The 21,000-nt window shown below is 41.4% G+C and overlaps 1 protein-coding gene across 1 annotated transcript in view; it reads right to left on the reverse strand.

Annotated features, from left to right (window-relative positions):
- Positions 1–21,000, reverse strand: part of LOC149460081 (solute carrier family 12 member 9-like) — a 303,029-nt gene that overhangs the window by 142,444 nt on the left and 139,585 nt on the right. The window contains exon 7 of the mRNA XM_089680094.1: positions 19,561–19,718. Within this exon, the coding sequence (XP_089536220.1) occupies positions 19,561–19,718 (158 nt within the window). The remainder of the gene's footprint in view (positions 1–19,560; positions 19,719–21,000) is intronic.

The raw sequence follows: 21,000 nt of genomic DNA on the forward strand, positions 1-21,000 counted from the left end.
GAGCTATAGAAACAATTCAACACTTTCAGAAAGTAAAATGTATTACTAAAAGGTCAAAAGGGTGCAGTAGAAATATTTACAGAAAAAAGGAAAAAAGATGTAACCTATGTATATATATATAAATATACAGAGCACAACAGCACAGCAAACAGATACCAGAAAGAAGTTTAGGTACATAAGTACTTGCCCACAAAGATGCCTGGGGTTAAGCAGTTTTAAGTCTGATGAGCTTAAAAGGGATTTCTGGTCTCGACTGCTAGTTTCGTTGGTTCATCGCAGGAGACTTAGCTTTCTCTCGGTCTGCTAGATGTTAACACGCAGACAGTCCTCACTTCTATGTCTACACACAAAGCATAACAGCTTATTTGTCTACACAAAATAAACTGGGATCTTCCTACAACAGACAAGCCAATTACCTTATTTGGCAATAGGATTGTATAGACAGCCCCTTAGCAAGGTACGCTGAACGCATTCCTGAGGGAGGGGGAATGAGGGGATAACTTTAGGACTTCTTAACGCAGTGAGAGCCGTGCCTGGCTCTTGTATGCACGTGTCAGGTACCGACTGGCAGTGACTCTAGAGATCCACAGGCCGGGGTTCCCCAGGGCGCGGAGTCTAAGCCCCAGTCTGCTTATTCACCAGAGCCCCTGATGGTGGGGATGGACTTGGAGCACGCTGAGACCAGGTCGCAGCCCCTGAGTACACCCAGCTGTGGTAGAGGTAAATGCCAGTGGTATGACGCAGATCAGAGCCTGCTGTGAAGAGGTGAAGCAGATCTGGCAGCAGCGGATGGATCCGTGCAGGATGGATGGACGGATGACACCGTGGAGAGATAGCCACCGTGGAAGTCAGGCAGGCTGGGTCGGTAACAGTGGAGGCAAACGGTACAGCGCAGTAAGCAGAGAGTAATCGGGTCACAGGCCAGGTTCAGCAGCAGGAGGTCAGATCATCAGGAACAGGCAGAAGAGAAGTCAAGGTGAGCCAGGGATCAGGGCAGGAGACGGTCAACAGCAATCAGGGTCAGGCTAGGTCGGCAACAAGGCAATCTCAGGAACAGAACAAGCAGGAGCAACAGGAACAAGACCATACGACAATGTGAGCATTGCAAGAGCTGGTTTAAATAGCCCGCCCGGTGCCGACAGGCGCGCCTGGGTCCTAGTGCCTGCTCGACGCCGTCATTGGTGACAGGCGCGCCTGGGTCTTAGTGCCCGCCTGCCTATATGTCTTGTCGGGATCCTACGCATGTGCAGATTCGTGCGCCACGGTGATCTTCTCGTTCCCTGACAGCACGATTGTGACATCCATGTCTTATCTCCTGATAACACACACTGAACCATAGCCATTCTGCACATGCTCAGTTTAGTGTGTATTGCTAGAGAGGTTTTTTTCTTGGGAGAGTGCATGTGATCAGCACAGGGCCAATCAGCACTGTACAGACAGAGGTCAAGAGTTTTGCTTCCTCCTAGAGCAGAAAGAAAACTCCTCCTACAAGCTTTAACTAGTGCTCTGCTGAACACTGATAGAAGACACAAGACTGTTCTAACTGCTGATGAGAAAAGGTATTTAGCAGTTTATATTTACTAAAATAATTGCACTTCCATGTTCTGTGTACTGTGGGAGACCAGATATAGTGAATGCAGGGTCCTGGGTTTAGTAACATTTTAAGATAACCTGATATATTGAGTGTGTCTATAAATGACACATTTTGATTGAAGTACAGTATTTCTTTATTTTTGTTTTTTTATTATTGCTGAGAATGTTATTCTACTCATCAGTCTTCCCTTGTGAAATCTAATTTGTGTACATTATTGATTGTTGGTTTTGTGTTTCAGCTCTTTTGGGACACCTGAAGCTCTTCATATATTGTCGCTTCCATTTTTGTCTTTGAGTCAGGGTTTTCCCGTTCTTGATGTTTCCTCCCCACCCCCAGCTTTTTTGGATTTGTGGGTTTTTTTGTTGCAGATTGTTTTTTGGTTGGACCTGTTTTTCACTGGGGAGCTGTTTACCTCCCGGGTTATCGGATTCTACAACTACATCTTCCACCTCCACCACTTTATAAAAATGCGTGGCAATTTCTAAGGTCAGTAGTAGTTCACACGCAGGCAATGTATAAGTAGAGGAGGTCTAAACTGATAACACTGTTCAACAAATTTTAATTTTTGCCAGTTTTGGAAACAAAAGGATCCATTTCTTAATGAATTTCACATTCTGAGTTCAAATATAACAATGAAATTTGTCAATTGGCTCTAGTTTTTCTGTAAACGGAAAGTTTTCTACTATAGGCGTAATGACTACATAATGCACAATAATTATATTAGATAGATGTCTTTCCACAAATATAAAGCAAGTGATATTGACTACATAACAAAGCCTAAATGGCATAATATATTGCATAGGATTACCAAGAAAAATTATAGCCATAAGCTAAGTTGAATCATTTTAATACTTAGGATTCTCACTAGTTTTGTCTTCAGTTTGTGTCGATTTTGCTTCTCTTGGCTTTTCTCTTGTATTCGAGGAAAGGGCTATCTCTTACAACTGCACGTGACTACACGCTTCAGGTTCTTCCTCACTTGACTCAACCACGAAGGATTCTGGTGCTTTAGGAATTGGTAGCCCCTCTCCATGAGGAACTGGACGTATTGCCGATGGAATATTTGGATAGTGCACAGATAACTTTTTCTTCTTATTTAGCCCTTTTACAATTGGAGGCACCATACAAAAGTAACAATTACTGACATGATCTGTTGGCTCTCTCCAAATCATTGGCACAGCGAAAGGCATAGATGCCTTTTTTCCATTCAACCATTGCTCCAGTGCCGTCCCACAAGAATTGCAGCATATATGTGGTGCCCAGCTCTTGTCCTGGTCTCCTATCTTGCAGCCAAAATACAAGTTGTAGGCTTTCTTAATCATTCCTGTTATCCTCCTTTTTTGTGAGATAAAAGTTATTTCAATGCAGATATAGCAGAAATTATCTGCTTTATTCACACAAGTTCGAGGCATTACTGAGTAGCCTATATAAGCATAAAACGAAATGTAAAGACGCTGTCGAACTACAATCAGCTACAGATACTGCAGCTTTTATGCAGTGAAGTGATGCAATTAAAGGCTAATATTGCATCATCTCAGTATACATGCAATTTTCTATTGATCACCAGTATCAATTGCGCAATATGCAGCTGAAGTTGCATCATAATTTTGAATGGTTTACGTCATTAGATGGGTGAATATATCATGGAAACTAGAGCCAATCAACATTTTTTAGGGTCATTTTCATTTCCAGCACCCCAAAATTATGTAAGATTAGCTAATTTTATGCCCAAAACTTTTTACCTGTTGAACAGTGTAATCTGTGCCTTTAAAATAAAGGCCAGTTGCCCAAACACTGCAATAAAGGCAGGATCACATACAGCAAGCAGTGCATGTAGCATAATGCATTACAACATCAGCTGCGATTAGCACGTAAAAAGCTGTTAACGTCTAGGATGAGTAACAGGAGCACCAGCATAATAGGACCGTAGGGCTATTATAAGCAGAAATGACTAGTTATACTCAGCCATGGAATAGAGCAAAATAGCAATCTCACTAATTGTAATGATGCACAGTATTTTTGATGGGTAATTTACAAGGCTTTGTGGTGATAAATCTGTGATTGGATAATGCATAGAAGAAAGCTGCCTGCATTGCACTGTATTAATTTGCCGTCCCAGACGCTTTGTGCTAGAAGTAGCGTACGCTGTTGTGTAAATGGTTAAATGGTTGAGACGGAGAGATGTTGTCGTGCATTAAGTGCATAAAGTGGCCAATATTTCATACACTGATACACCAGAGGGGACAGAAATGGGAGCTTTAAAAGCTTCTTCATCTTCTTTTTTTTTTTTTTTTTTGTCATTGTCGTATTGATACAATTGTAGATGTTTTGGGTGTGCAGATAAAACGCCCACTTTATCAAATTAAAAAAAGTATCGTATCTGAGCATTGGTCTGGAGGCTGTTAATGTAGCATGTGTCCTGACAATTGTGCTGTTACCACTGGAAGACACAAGGGGATACATCCATAAATCTGCAGATTCATCAGATGCCAGATTGGTGGGAACTTGTGTCTACAGCTCTGTGTACCTATATCTATTTTGCCCAGTCTAGATGTGCCTGTTTGGGTAACTATGGCAACATAATTTGCAAAATGTCCTTTTATAACAATTGTGTGGATTCTATGAAAATACAATATTGTTTGTTTTTTTCGGATATAGCAGTTAAATGACATACTAGATAACCGACAGTATGCAGATGACGTATAAGTCAACAGGTGGCAAGATCACATTCATTAAAGTGTTACTAAACCCAGGACCCTGCATTCACTATATCTGGTCTCCCACAGTACACAGAACATGGAAATGCTATTATTTTAGTAAATATAAAATGATAAATACCTTTTCTCATCAGCAGTTAGAGCCGTCTTGTGACTTCTATCAGTGTCCAGCAGAGCACTAGCTAAAGCTTGTAGGAGCAGTTTTCTTTCTGCTCTAGGAGGATGCAAAACCCCTGACCTCTGTCTGGACAGTGCTGATTGGCTCTCTGCTGATCACATGCACTCTGCCAAGAAAAGAAAATCCTCTCTAGCAATATGCACCAAACTGAGCATGTGCATGCCTACGGTCGAGTCTAGAGATAAGTAGTGGTCGTTTCAAAAAGGGGAGAAACAGAGAAGAAAGGATCAACCTTTTTACACAATGCAGAGGATTAACCCCTTAGGTTCCACAGTGAGTATAACTAGCATGTTTTACTGCATATACAGACTGATTTTACTGTTGTGGGTTTAGTAACACTTTAAAGTACCTCTATGGGTATAATCCACCCATAAATGACTTTATAACAGTTCATAGCTTGTGCTGTGTCCCAGCACCTGTATTAAAGGAAATGGGGAAGGCTCAGCTAATTTGCAGAAAGTTTCTATTTGCATATTAAGGCCTCATGCACACAGGGCATTTTTGCAGACACTTTTAGAGGCGTCAGGTGGTTTTGTTAACTGCATCCAAATCGCCCCGTATGTTATCCAATGTGTCCATGCACACATAGACTTTTAGAAGCTTTTAGTAGCAGCAGCGTTTACCAACAGGAAAAATAACCTAGGGCCAGTGCGTCTAGGAGCAGCAGCGTTTTGGCAGAAAATAACACATGCCGCTGCTAAACACGCCTCAAAGCTAAGCACGTTTAGCGCTTGAGTGTTCATTCATTTGAATGGCCAGAATAAATTATTATTCTGGCCAATTAAATTAATTAACGCCCAAGCACTTGATGCTTGTAAAAGCATTAGATACTTTTACAAGCGTCAGACGTTTTTTCTGCATAAACGCTGCTGCCAGGAGGACAGCTTCAAGGAGAGGTTTTTTTTTTAATGTCCTGTGTGCGTGAGGCCTAAAGGATAAGTTTACCTTTCATAATATGTTACATGTTACACCCATATTCAGGGTGTAATATGTAACATGTTATGAATAGATCGGACCCGCTCCCCGCTTTCACAGCTAGCAGGGAATCTTCTCCTCCTGCCAGCTGTCAAAATGTAAAAAAATCGGGGCTGAGCGAGGTTCCGCCCACCCGGCCGCGTCACTCATTCACAGTCCTTTGTCAATGAGAAACTACAAGTCCTGACAGCTGTAGCGGCTGCCAGCCTGTAGTTCTCAATGAACAACCACGGTGCTGTGCAGTTGATTGATTCTCCCTGTCAGTGTATCTGTTTGCCATAGATATACTGACAGATCTGCAAGAGATCTGCATGGCACCAATTATCTGCTGATAGCTGGTGCAATGGTTTATAGCCTCCTGGAGCCTCCTGTAGACAAAAAATAATAAACACATATTTTTACCTGCAAAAAATGTGCATTTATTATTTTTTAGCAAAAGGTGAACTTATACTTTAAAGTTGAATTACGCGATAAAAAAAATATTATCTAAATATATTCATCATATGTTTTCTTACCTGAATCTTGGTGTGGTTTATGTATTTCTTTCAGATCTTTGTAGTAATTTATTGTGAAAATTTGCCTCTGTACAGGAGCTACTTGTAATAAAGACCGGTTACTGCTCTGTCTCCAGTGATTGGTCTTGTCTCCGTCCCCTCTGTAGTTTTTTGCAGACAGCCTGTAGTGGGTGGAGCCTGCTGGGCTCTTCCCACAGCTCTACTTTCTGCACAGGCTGTATTCATCACCAGGTTATATCTGGATTTGCAAAGGCATTTGGTACACAGAACGTGGATGTGTATCCTTTGTGGATAGTGGGGGATGTTCCCAAATGAAAGTTTTTGTGGCTGGAGTTCAGCTTTAACAGATCCTTGTTAACCACTTGCTGCCCTTAGAGCATACCCATATGTCTATTGGTTTCAGTGGTTTTATCAGGATCTTGGCTGCAGCTACAGTCAAGACTGGTATCTTTTTTTAGAGCCAGCGATCCAGTCTAATGTAAAGGTGATGCGAGCAGCTTTACAGTCGTTGGATCACTTTTATATATGGCGGAAGGTGGACCCCACCATTCCTGCCACCTTTCCAGGCTCTCCTTCTCCATCAGGGAGCCTGGGACTGAAGCTGGCAGTCCCATCGGCTGACCACAGAAATGAGGGAGGAATTTACGCTCCCCGATCATCTCTATCTTCATCATGTCTGGTTTGTTGTAAACAAGCTATTATTGGCTCTTACAGCATCTGATCAAACTGACCTTGGTTTAATCAGCTGCGTTTGAGGGCAGAGGAGAGATCTGGGGTCTAATAGACCACAGATTTCTCAATAAAGAGAACCTGTCACTGCCCATACTATCACAAAGGATGTTGTTCTTCCCTTGTGATAGCAATAAAGTTGGTTAAGAAAAAAAAAAATTTTAAAGGGAAAGTGTAAAAAAAAAAAATAATGAAAAAAAAAGTTTAAAACGCCCCTGTCCCCCCATGCTCATGTGCAAAGACGATACACAGGTCCCGCACATAAAGTATGTGAACCTATGATCATGCCGCACATGTGCAGTATTGCCACGAGCGATGTAGCGAGAGCAATAATTCTAGCATCAGTTCTCCTGTGTAACTCTAAACATGACTGGATAATAGAAATCAGCAGAGCTTCCCCTCAGATCTAGTTCAACTGCACTTGTAGTATACTTGCAGTGCACAGACTATTTGCCTTTAATAAATCAACCCCACCGTTTTTGTGCATTAAAATTCAATGAAAGGTATTTTTTCAAAAAAATTTGCATTTGAAAAACAAAACCACTGAGCAAATATGTGTGACATGAAAAATTGCAACAGTAAACATTTTTTTTTGCGGGCCTTTGCTCTCAGAAAATATATAATGTTTGAGGTTCTAAGTAATTATCTAGCAAAAAAAAAAATGCAGATTTTTACATGTATGTCAGAAGATGGCTTGGGCAGCTAGTGGTTAAGGTGGCCATACACTGATCAAAATTTACCCAGTTCAGAAGAGATCGACTGAATTTTGATCAGTGTGTGGTTGTACTCGCTTGACAGAAGCCAATCACTTGATAGATTTTCGTAAAAGGGACATGCTGGAATTCTTTCTTGGTCAGTGGCTGCAGCCGCTGATGGCTGTATTCTCAAATGCCACTCAAAGAATGACCCAGGAGAGGGGATACCTCCATCCACCTTGTTTGGCTGAACGAAAAAAAACTAACCCTGTTCACATCTATGTGGTTGTACGGGCCGCGTTTTGCACGGGCACGAGAGCCCATTCATTTGAATGGACTCCCGTGCCCGTGACACACAGGGAAAGAAGTCCCTGTACTTTTTCCGAAACCGCAGCTTGCACAGGAACCTCGGTTCACAGTACGATTGTGTTTTCCAGTGCGGGCGGCGTGCCATTAGAATTAATGGCACCCACCCGCGGGTCCGCACTTCTCTGTGCAGGTGCACAGATTTTCGTGTGAATCCGCAGCGGCACCACATGCACAGATGTGAACCTAGGGTAACAGTGTATGGCCTGCTTAACCTCTTGCCGACCGCGCATAGCCGAATGACGGCTTCACCGCGGCCGGCCAGTTCTGAGTGGACGTCATATGACGTCCTCTCAGAACGCGCTCTCCTGCGCGCCCCAGGGGGCGCGCACCCGGCGATCTCCGTGATCGCTGTGTCCTACGGACACAGCTGATCACGTGATGTGGTGAAAGGCCGATCCCACCGGCCTTTTACCACGTGATCAGCGGTGTCCAATGACACGCTGATCACAGGGAAATGCAAGTGCCGGTTCTTGGCTGCACTTTCCTCACGCTGTCAGATCGTGAGGAAAGTACTGCCGAGAACCGGCAGTTGTCAGAGCGGGGATCGGCACCGATCATCAGGGCACTGATGATCAGTGCCCTGATGATCGGTGCCCAGCAGTGACACCCGCAAGTTCCGCCCAGCAGTGCGCCCACTAGCCCCGCCCACCTGTGCCCAGCAGTGCCCCCACCTGTGCCCAGCAGTGCCCCCACCTGTGCCTAGCAGTGCCCCCACCTGTGCCACTCTGCCTGTGCCCAGAAGTGCCACCTACATGTGCCCAGCAGTGCCACCCACCTGTGCCCACCCATCTGTGCCCACCCACCTGTGCCCACCAGTGCCACCCACCTGTGCCCACCAGTGCCATCCACCTGTGCCCGCCCACCAGTGCCGCCCACCAGTGCCGCCCAGCAGTGCTGCCAGTCAGTGCCACCAGTCAGTGCCCAGGGGTTGTGCCAGTCAGTGCCGCCAGTCAGTGCCCAGAAGTGATGCCAGTCAGTGCCGTCTATCAGTACCCATCATCAGTGTCACCTATCAGTGCCGCCTATCAGTGCTGCATATCAGTGCCGCCTATCCGTGACCCCTAATTAGTGCTGTCTATCAGTGCCGCCTATCCGTGCCACCTCATTAGTACTGCCTATCAGTGCCCTTTAGTGCTGCCTATCAGTGCCCATCAGTGCCGCCTATCAGTGCCCATCAGTGCCGCCTCATCAACGCAAATCAGTGAAGGAGAAAAAATACCTGTTTGAAAAATTTTATAAAAGAAACAAATAAACTTTTTTTTTTTTTTTCAAATTTTTTGCACTTTTTTTAATTTATAGCGCAAAAAGTAAAGCGCCCAGTGGCGATTAAATACCACCAAAAGAAAGCTCTATTTGTGAGAAAAAAATGATCAAAATTTCATATGGGTACAATGTTGCATGACCGCGCAATTGTCAATCAAAGTGCGGCAGCGCTGAAAGCTGAAAATTGGCCTGGTAAGGAAGGGGGTATAAGTGCCTGGTAGGCAAGTGGTTAATGTATTCTGCATCAGTTTATACACAAAATCCTGGAGATAAGCTAGCTGTGATTGACAGCACCCCCTGCTCTCCATACCAAAACCAGTATGTGAGCCTCATCAGTGCAGTGTTTTACCATTATGGTTATCAGGCACAGTTTGGCTCAGCTTGAGGGACTTTTGGATAAGGCTGTGTGTATGGTGGGTTTAAAGCTTTAAAGTACATGTAAAGAAAAATTCCTTTCACCTCCCTAATAATTTTCCCAAAAAGTAAAACTTGCCAGCGTTACTGTAAAAACCCATTCTCTGCATCGTTTGATATAAAGTCCTGCAAAATCGATCATCATGGTTCTAAGTTAGCTCTTTAGGACATATTTGTGAAGAGTGGGCTTCCTAATTGTAGCTAATACATATTTTTCCCTATTCTTTTAATTTTCCTGTCCATTGACACATGGCATGCTCCTGTTTCTGCACCAAACAGGAGCTGTCACATGGCCACATGGTTATAAACTGGCCAGTGCTAGAAGAGAACTGTGAACCCTGAGTTATGTTCTTCAATACACATGCACAGTATCTCCTTTTGCAAGGACTCAGTTTAAGTACTTGTACTGATGCATGGAAAGAGTCTTCTGATCCTTGCCTGTAGCTGAGACTTTGGGGTTGATCTACTAATGACAAATAGGCTATTCACTTTGCAAAGGAATTTTCCCAGATCTTAATGGATGTGGTGAAATTTCAATCTGCAAAAAATAGCAAATTGTGTGCAAGGAAAAAAAAGGTACTTTTGCTTTCACGTGATTGGAGGATGAAAATCAGCTCAGCTCCCCCCACATGCACTACGTTCTGGGGAAAATTCCCTTGCAAAGTGAACAGTCTATTTGCCATTAGTAAATCAACCCCTTTGTTAAACGTTTATTTAGCCAGCATGGTACATGTATAACTCTGTATTAACCCTCTGTGTACTAAGAATCAAGGGTTTCAAATGACTAAAAAGTGTAAAATTATTATTTTTTTAATAACAAATGCTATATTTACCTGCTCTGTTTGTTTTTTTTTAGCACACAGCAGCCCTGATCCTCCTCTTCTGGGGTCCTTCACCAGCGCTCCTGGATCCCCCCCACCAAGTCCTAACCTAGCACACTACTTGCTAGAGGTGAACTTGTGTGGGCTTGTTCCCGAGCCGCACTGTGTGTGCGTCTACTGACACAGACAGTGGGGGTGACCCCCTCCCCCGTTACTGGATCTGATTGACAGCCAATGGCTCCCGCTGAACCATCTGAGTCCAGCGAGGAGGGAGAGACCAACGCTGCTGCTTTCGGGCACAGTGCTGGATTAAGATCAGGCTCAGGTATGGTTTTTTTTGAAGGGGGGAGCTGCATATAAAAGTTTTTTTTACCTTAATGCTGAGAATGCATTAAGGTAAAAAAAAACTTTGGAGTTAGGAAGTTTAGAACCCCTCTTAAGTATTTATTACTGTCCATTGCCTCACTAGGTTGATTGACCCTATTTGTTCAGTTGACCATAGTGAGTGAGACAGAAAGTGAGGAGAAATTCAGAATTTTGTCGCTGTCACCAGATCACAAGTTTATCAGATCTTTTTTCATTCCCTATATGTTTTCAGAAAAAGAAGTAAAAAGAAATCTCCCTTGCAAGACACAGTCAGCAAACTATGAACTCCCCTACCCTATCCAAAAAAGTTTGCCTATACTTAAATTTTAAACAGAGCTAACCAATCAAGTCTCTTCCTAGCCTCAAGAAGCTAATGGTCATAGAGCCATCTGACAATCGTGTCAGGCAAGATGACTTCTTAGTGCTAAAGCTCACAATGTCATCCTTTATCCTCATAAAAAAGTTCATCCAATCTGTTCTCCGCTCTGATATTCCAACTTCTGAATGCCCTATTTTATGGCATCATTCCCAACCTCTAGTGACCTAGTTTTTAATTCAGATACTACATCTGGCTTATTGTAGCTATCCCTGTACAGTGCTCAGCATAAATGAGTACACCCCAACAGTTTTGTCAGAAAACCTTTACTTTCCTTTCAGAATCAATATTTTCTATGGGACACTATACTGCAAAATATTCCCAAAAATGCGGGCCATTGATTGCAAACAAGATTGGTTCATTTTCACACACAAAATGTATTTTTCCTAACAAATTCATTCAAGACCATGCTGCAAAAATGAATACACCCAAATGAAAGTCTTATGCAGGCCATAGACGGGGAGAAAAACGGCAGATTTTTCTTTTAAAAAACGAAAAATCGGTCGTTCAAGCGGCCGACGTTACCATCAATGGTAAAAAAAACGGCCGATTTTCATCCTGTCTACAGCCGGCAAAAAGTGTCCCTGCAGAGAGCTCTGCTATTTCTTTGACAGTTCTTTGACAGTTCCTTGACATTTACAGAGGTTGCAACAATGTATCTATTTGTATCCATTTAGGATACAGATGTTTTTATTCAGAAACAAATAGATACAATGTTGCAACCGCTGTAAATGTCAAGGAACTGTCAAAGAACTGTCAAAGAAATAGCGGAGCTCTCTGCAGGGACACTTTTTGCCGTACTGGAATTCCTCTAATTTTTCATCCTTCTTCTTCTTCTCCTGCTTCATCATCATCCTCTTCTTCTTCTTCATCATCATCCTCTTCTTCTTTTTCTTCATCATCATCCTCTTCTTCTTCGTCATCATCATCATCATCCTCTTCTTCTTCTTCTACTTATTCATCATCATCCTCTTCTTCTTCTTCTACTTCTTCTTCCTCTTCTTCATCATCATCCTCTTCTTCTTCTTCTTCTACTACTTCTTCTTCCTCTTCATCATCATCCTCTTCTTCTACTTCTTCCTCTTCATCATCATCATCCTCTTTTTCTTCTACTTCTTCTTCCTCTTCATCATCTTCATCCTCTTCTTCTACTTCTTCCTCTTCATCCTCTTCTACTTCTACTTCTTCTTCCTCTTCATCATCATCATCCTCTTCTTCTTCTTCTTCTTCCTCTTCATCCTCTTCTTTTACTTCTTCTTCCTCTTCATCATCATCATCCTCTTCTTCTTCTTCTTCTTCATCATCATCATCCTCTTCTTCTTCTTCTACTTCTTCCTCTTCATCAACATCATCCTCTTCTTCTTCTTCTACTTCTTCTTCCTCTTCATCATCTTCATCCTCTTCTTCTTCTTCTTTTTGTCTTCCTCTTGCAGGTCACTGCTCATGCGTAGGTTTTTTATCGGTAAAAAATCGTCCGATTTGCCCATTATTGCCGCGAAAATCGGACGATCGGCAAAATCGGCCGATTTTTTTCCAACTTTACCGAAAAAAAAAAAAAACGGCCAAAATACCGAAAAACGGCCGAACAAATAGCCCACTAACGATCCGAAAATCGGCCGATTTTGTTTTCGGCCGAAAAATCGGCCGATTTTCGACCCATCTATGGCCTGCAATAGGCGCAAAGCCAAATTTTAGACAACAAAATCCTAATTAACAAGAATTCAACTACAGGTGAGTCTAATTATTCATTAAACAGATGTCCAGCAGACAGTTGAGTATAAGAGGGCATTGCTTAACAAAGAAATCCCCTTCCCATGTCATGCTGTCAGCAAGGGCACCACATGAAGAATGGAAAACGATAGATGTTGCAATATATCATCAACTTGTTCATTCCATACCTAGAAGACTTGGTGCTGTCCTTAGAAATCATAGCGGTCATACAAAATACTATATATAGTAGTTTTTGTTGTGGGGTGTATTCCTTTTTGCATCAACTAATTTGTGTAAAACTGAAGATTTTGTAATCTAAGCTATATTATTAACCTTACTTTCATGTAATGAGCTAAACAAATATTCTATAAAACTCAATTTCATCAAAATTTTGGAAATTGTTTTTGTGGTCATTGAGATATTAATTAAAATCTTACTTTTTAAAAGGGGTGTATTTATTTATGCTGAGCACTGTATGCTGTATATTGTACGATCCCTATATTTTCCCTTCCAATCTTCTTAGGGGCTCCTAATGTAAAGCAATTCTTACCCAGGTTTTTGAGTAAAAATTCACTACTGGTCTCACTACTATATTCAAAATGATTAATTGATGGCTTCTACTGCTTGCCTACCTATTCTCTCCTGTTACTGTCCTCTCTAATTTCAGATTCAATACAATTAATTCTCCAGGAACACTATCTTCACTGAACTGAATAATTCCATTTTACATATATTTTTGGATTAAATTTTTAAATTTGGTTTTGGCACAATTCGCCTTCAGGTGCCATATCTCATTCTAACCTTCCTAGAGGTCTTGCAGCCTTCAACATAGTGTAATAATATCTACCACATATGTAAGGTGTCGATACAATGACAATGATATATTAACTGGACTTTTATTCTGTAGTATTTATTTGGGAACTGGTTAACTCTGTAGTTATTTGGCCCTACAAAGAAATGAATGAGGGCAAGAACGTAAATGCAAGTATTAAAAAACCATTGCAATTGGTTATGGAGCCATTTTTTTCCAGAGTAAAAGGAACGGTGCTTTATCTTTACATATATCATAAGAGAGATCACATGAATCTCAAGTAAAAGACTTGGCAGGGACACCTATTTGACATTCACTGCAAGGACAGACAGATCTCTCAGGTACTGTCAAATCACTGAGAGATCTGCTCATTTATCAATAACTTAGGAAACAACTGTCAACTTATCTCTGTGGAAAGCTTAACATGTCAGGAAATCTGTGGATTGATATATTTGTTATCACAAAATAGAAGAATCAGGACATTTATACTATTAACAAACAAAAAAGGGGAGTTTATTATCTTTCCCTATAAATTACCTAAGGCCTCCTTCTGCATTCATTCATAGACCTGATTCAATGTTCTGCTCGTCTGGTTTTTATATCCGTACTTTTTAACCTAAATGACAGTATAATGTGCAAAACCATTGTATTATACTTTTCAAGTCATATTTCCCCAGAAATAAAGAAACAAAATCAGCGGAGTTAATGACCCGATCAAACAGGAATCCTCCATCCCCGGTTGTAGGCATTTGCAATCGGCACGTCTGTCTTCTGTCTGATGCTGCTCTCACAGGACTCTGAATGGCTTGTTGCTTAATACATATGTATTTTAAGCACTTATTTTACTGGAACGTACATTAATATGTAGCATCCTCATCATGTAAAACAGCCTCCCAGTTGTGTCGCTTAGATGAGTGTTTTTTTTCCCTTAACAACATATACAAGATCCTGGAGTGGTGTTTGCATTAAAGATTTGTTTCTTGCTGTTCAAACAGAACTAGGGCAGCTGCATTGATATCAGCATGCTGTACTATGACAGCTTTCTGTCTAAATGATTGTTTTATTATAACAACAATCAGATATTTCAAACATTCAATTCAAGCAGCCAATCATTTAAGAAGGCATCTATCATGTCAGAAATGTAGACCTGGTTGCTTGAAAATGTTATAAACAAACTCCTTCACTTTTCAACAGTTTGCTTTGCAGAGTCAGAAGTGTCATTATTCCCAGCTCGGGTCCAAAATAGGGAACAAGTGAAAAACTGTGATAAACATTTTTTCGAAGTCACAGAAACTGACAGAAGGAAATTTCACAGCAGCTGTGGACAGGAAAAGCCTGATATATGCTCACCGTTGCACCAGAATACTGTAAAAAGAATGGAAGCCTTATCTCTAGAGCACCCCCCACCCCTCTTTTCCTTTTTTCGCTATCTCAGACACTCATGACAGCATTCCTGCTACAGGCCGTCAGAGAGACGGACAGTGGACGGACAAAACCGAGCAGGTCTTCCTTTCAAAAGGCAGCCAAAGAAAGCATTGATATTCCTATCGTCTAAGTGATAGCTGAGAGTCTCTGCCAAGAATGGAGAGGACTTGACAAGGACGTCCAACAGGATGAGTGAGCTAAGCTTGGAAAGGATGGGAGGAATTAATTCAAACGGAGGAACAGATAAGGAGAAAACTTTAATTAGAAAATGTCAGGAAAGAGAAGGAGGTTTCAAAATAACATACATATAGAATAAATCACACCAATGGTTACAGCACTCCATTTTTGTATTGTCATCATCATAAACACTGAGTGCCCATTACATTAAGAATACCTATATCTATTATGTAAATTGTCCTCTGTCTCATCAGTGTTTGTCATGTGACTTATGCTGCCTAACCAATGCACTGGAACAACCATTGTAGTGATTTACAAGATTTAAAAGGTGTTTGAATGGGGAACCATCAGGATCTGACACACTGAACTTGAGGAAAGAGACGATAAAATGAAACTGAAGAAAGAGACCATAAAATGTGCTCAAAGAGTTGGTGCAGATTGTTCTGAAACGGATGGACTCTAAAGGACCATAAGTAATAATGTTGTAACCAGAAAGTCCAGTACAGCAAAAATAAGAGACAATTTGAGTGTAATAACCTTACAACTACATAGTTACTTAGAACATGGCTTCTAATGGTTATGAAGTTAGCAGCCCATCAAATAATTCAAACTTTTAAGCATTGTTATCAAATTTATAGCATTCTGTATGTTACAACTACTTTGTCTGCATTACAGAACAGACGAGATAACATGGCAGATAGCCACATGTAACAGGATATATATATCCATTTCACTAAGGAAAAGAAAGGTGGGCATTTAAGAACTACGATAAAAACTGGTGGCTAAATAATCGCTGTGTTTACCAGGATGTTGTGGTATGGATATGGAACCAACAGCAGGAATCTTTTAGATCCATACTACAAGGGAACTATGCTATAGAAAAATCCATGTAGATTCTGCGACAGCATAGTGTTTTCTATGAGAAAATCTGGGCTCTTTAACTAGGGCTGGTCAAAATTGGAGAACATCACATCTGTTCAGATTTTTCAACCATTACCATCATTTACCTTCATACTGCCAGTTATTTCTAGCAAGATATAGAAGGAACTAGCCCAATGCCACTGTTGTAAGGGAAGCTAAAGTGTTTATCAAAGCTCATTTTTAAGTGGAAAATAAACAACTTGTTATACTTACCTGTTCTGTGCAATTGTATTGCACAGAGCAGCCCCAGACCTCCTCTTCTCAGTTCCTCCACTGGTGCCCTGAGCTCCTACTCTTCTCAGTGCACCACTATAGGAAGCTGCTTCGTATGGTGGCACACAAACAGGCTCTATCCTGAGCTGGGCTGTGTGTGTCTATTGACACAGATAGTGCATCTCAGCCCCATCCCCAGAAAAGCAATCAAGGGGAAATCTTCCAATGAGGACAGTAGCTCTGGTGATCCTGATGACAATCAGAGTTCCCCTAACTTTGTCGGGACTTCCTGTTTTGGCCATGGGAGAAGAAGTGAAGGGAAAGCTCCTAAAAGGACACACGCAGCTGTGCATGGTAGCCAATCAACTTCAAATTTCAGCTTCTTCAATCAAGCTTTGGCAATAAACACTGGAAGCTGATTGGTTTCTTTGCAAAGTTGGACCAAATCTTGCACTTTCCAGTTGTAGTAAATAGCCCTAACAATGTCTAGCAGTAAATTCTACAGTTGCTAAACCACTTTGAGAGGAATTCATCAAAACTGTTGCAGCCAGAACCAATCAGCTTCGATATTTCATTTTCAAAGCTTAACTAAACAAGTTACAATAAGAAGATAGAAACTGATTGGTTGACATGTTCAATGTCTCCAGATTCTGGCTGCTCTAGTTTTGAGTAATTCCTGTTTTTTTCAGCATGCCACACCTACATCGACCTTTTAAAGCCAATACACAACTTTGATCTATAGATTGTTTAAGCAAACCTGACATGGGCGTAAAATATTTCTAAGGTAACAAATGCTTGTGAAACTCTTCAGATCGACCACTGTGGTGAAGCTTTGGATTAGACCAGGTTGTACAAGGGGACTTGACTTTGGTCTAAGTAAAAATAAAGCCTTGCTAAACCTAGCTCCTTGTTATGTACCTTATGCCTCCCCCAGCACTACTGTGTTCTGCTGGAAGGAGGCGCAGGGAGACTTCCCAGCTGGCAGATAAAGCAACTTGGGTACAATCAGCCTGCCCATACATTAGTCGAAATTTGGCTAGTCCCTTCTGAACTGGTCAAATTTTGGTCCATGTATGGCTGGCTTTACTGCACATGTGTATATAGGAACCCTTACTGCCCACTAAAGCTCTGGCATTTGAGAATAGTGTGGCAGAGAGCATACTTAGCACAGCAAGAGAGAGGGGCTTAATCTCAGTTTGAGCAGAAGGGGAGGTCTCATGTATTGCCTGGGCCACGAATGCAAGAAGGTGTCAGAGGGATTGAGCTGGAGACCATCTCAGGTTCTTGTAGTAGGGGCGACACAGTGGCTAAATGGTTAGCACTCTGGCCTGGTAGTAATAGGGTCATTGGTTCAAATCCCAAACCACTGCACCACCTGCCTGGAGTTTGCATGGTCTCCCTGTGCCTGCGTGGGTTTCCTCCAGGTACTCCAGTTTCCTCCTACACTCCAAAGACATGCTGGTAGGTTAATTGGATCCTGTCTAAATTGGCCCTAGTATGTGTATGCATGAATGTAAGTTAGGGATATTAGATTGTACACCCCTTGAGGATTAGGGACTGATGTGAATGTACAATATATAAGTAAAGCGCTGTGTAAATTGATGGCGCTATATAAGTACCTGTAATAATACTTGTAGATTTAGGGAGGAGCCGCAGCGTCCTGACGTCACACCGCCGAGGCCCATGCCTGTCCGGCAGCCATTTTGGAATCCTGATATGGTCAGTGGTTGTTGTTTTTATCTGTTATCTCCTGCACTTTTGGATCAATAAATATTTGAAACAATATCATCCCGGCATCCTTTCTTGGGGGCTCTTGATCTGAGCCCCACCACCCACAGAGTTTTACTTGAAAGAAGAGGTGTGAGGTGCCATTGATGATCCAGGAGTGAGTCCTTACCAGGGATAGACACCCACAGGATGATCCAGCTGAACCCATGAGATTAATGTTCTCAAATGTGTTATAATATTGCGCATCTGGTGAGTGCGTAATTTTAAAAGTTTTCACCAGAAGAATCTTTAAAGGATCTACCTTATTTTAGACTTCACATCTATTCTTTATATAAGGACTATGTCACTTTAATCATGTCTATGAGCACCTTATATGTACATTTTGCACCTTGTCACTTTTAACTACCACCATTAGTGACACTTACTTATTTGGTATTGATGACCTCCCTATGGGATTAGATCTGTGATTTTTTTGATTATTCATATTCCATTTTTAGATTTAGATGACCATAATACAGGTTTAGGATCTTTACTGTATATTGCATTTATCCTGTTATCGTTATAGCGCTGCACCCCATTTTATATTAATACTTGTAGACCCAACAAGGTGCTTCACGCAAGCACTGTTGCTACCTCAGAACGTATTCAGGCGAAGGTTTTCCATCCAAAGAACAACTATTTTTTTGCAATTTCATAAAAGCCCTTGAAAACATACCGTACAGTATAATAACAAATATATCCTACAGAAAAAATATTGCACCTCCCTGAGAAGGAATAATCATGTTCATTTAATAACAAACAGGTATACATTGATTTGACATTATATGTACAAATGTGTTTACCGAATGAGACACTGTAACAGGCCTTAAAAAGTGTTCTGAATTTGCATATTCATTTGATTTCACTTATTGCATGGGATAAAAACACACCAGGACCTCTTGGAGATAATCTTGCCAAGAGTACTCTAATCAGAACAAGAGGACTGAAGAAGCTGAGATGCTTTTCTGTGTCATTATAAATGCTCATTCAGAAAAAAAAAATCTGGAGAGAGAAGGGAAAGGGTCATTTTCCCTTGTATAGTGGCAACTGGACCTCTCTAAAAGGGAAACCTAACAGCTTTGTAAGCATTTCTTCTGGATATGGGTTGCATATGTGAATAAATTAATTTGATTGAGTTAATCAGAAACATAGCATAAAAAGTGATAATATACAGTGCCGGTCTTTTATATGTCTTGCACTTCAACTTCTAAATCAGAATAGACAAGCTGCTTTTCGTCATGGTGGGCCAAACCGCTGGTTGAATGAAAAAAATTAATCATGTATGGGTTGCCTATCAATATACCTATAGTTTTTTTGCTGTATATACTGTATAATATATTCTACAAAATAAAAATATATCCTGTATTCATGGTTTTTACTTTCCTTTGCAATTCCCTGATCTAAGCAACTATAAAGCAGTGCAAAGTTATTAGTTCTTAGTAATTAGCTATTAGTTTTCTTTATCTGTCTCTATAATTTCTGCGATTTTCTGTGAGGTGTCTGCAGTACGCAAAATTTTCTTACCAAACAACTTGTCTTTCGCCAATGCATAGAGGATGCGGGAAGCTCCAATAAGGTTGCTCATGGAAGCTGAGAGAGTAGAGCAGTAGATCCCAATTGTGACAAGAGGCGGGCAGATGTTAATATCCCTTAAGAAGCTATAATCGTTCTGTAACAGAGTCCTGGAAGAAAAATGAAAGAGATCAACATTGGTACTAATGACTAGTTAAAAATATTATGAGATAATGAACATGCTTTAGACCAATGCGTGAAAACAACTGTCCCAGAAGCCTCTGGTGGAAGCAGACATGTTTTGGCTTGCATACAGACTACAGAGTTGTCACTAGATCACAATAGTGTGTTGTTGTGCAATAAAGTCCATTGGTACATTGTGGTGTACTGTGTAGACACACTGGCATGTCATTCAAATTGAATGGCACCGCAACATACTGAAAACCTTGCCATGGAAATGCTCAGTAAGACTTTTGCCTTCTATTATCACAGTGCACGTGTGAAATCTAAGCATGTCCTCGGTGCTAGTCTGTAGCCTGTCCATCACAGCTGTTTCCAGCAGAGGCTTCTGAGCAGAGTTTCCTTTTGTTATGTTTAATGAATATTAAATACACCTATTGTAAAGCTTAAACATTTTTCATTATTGTAAAGCTCAAATTTATTTTACCTTAATGCATTCCCTGCATAAAGGGAAAAAATGTTTCAGTACGTATGTCGCCCACTCATCCCCCTTATACTTACCTGAGCCTGATCTCAATTCAGCACTGTGCCCCTCTGGATTGCCTCTCTCCTCTTCTCCCCACTCTCACAGACTTTGCTGAGAGCAGATGAAGCCACTGGCTCCCCCTGCTGTCAGTCAAATCCTGTGACGGGGAGCAGGGGGCAGGGCCAAGTCCACAGGTTTGCTTCAATAGAAGCTCTTTCCTATGGTGGCAGACCAAGAAGAGAAGGAGCCAGGTGTGTCGGTGGGGGACCCGAAAAGACGAGGATCAAGGCTACTCAAGGCTACTCTGTGCAATTCCATTGCACAGAGTAGGTAAGTATAACATGTTTGCTATTTTAAAGGGAAAAAAAATGTATAAATACTTTAAAGCCAAACTCAAGGCAAACAGCTATATGCATATGTAGTGTGCTAACAAATCCCGTTCTTTACGCATATTGTTAGGTTAATTCAGTTTGTTTGCAAGCTGGCTGGCAAGTTGAGCTGGGAACTTTTCTTTTTTGTTGTTTGACATGCGTCGCCCGTCCATGTGTTCCTTGCTGTGAAGGCCAGTTATAGACTGGGGCAGTGGCCATTTTTTGTATATGTATAGATAGCACTATCCCCTTAGGAGAGATTTGGGTCCCCCTATAGACCTGCACAGCCAGGCAACATGCGTTTCCTTCACTTAGACTTGCATTAGGAGTCAGTAACCAGTCCTTAAGCTTTGTTTTTAAGTTTTATTAGGGGGC

This window comes from Staurois parvus, unplaced genomic scaffold (assembly GCF_062004578.1).
Source record: "Staurois parvus isolate SC_StPar_1 unplaced genomic scaffold, SC_StPar_1.0 ptg000235l, whole genome shotgun sequence".
Classification (NCBI taxonomy): Eukaryota; Metazoa; Chordata; class Amphibia; order Anura; family Ranidae; genus Staurois; species Staurois parvus.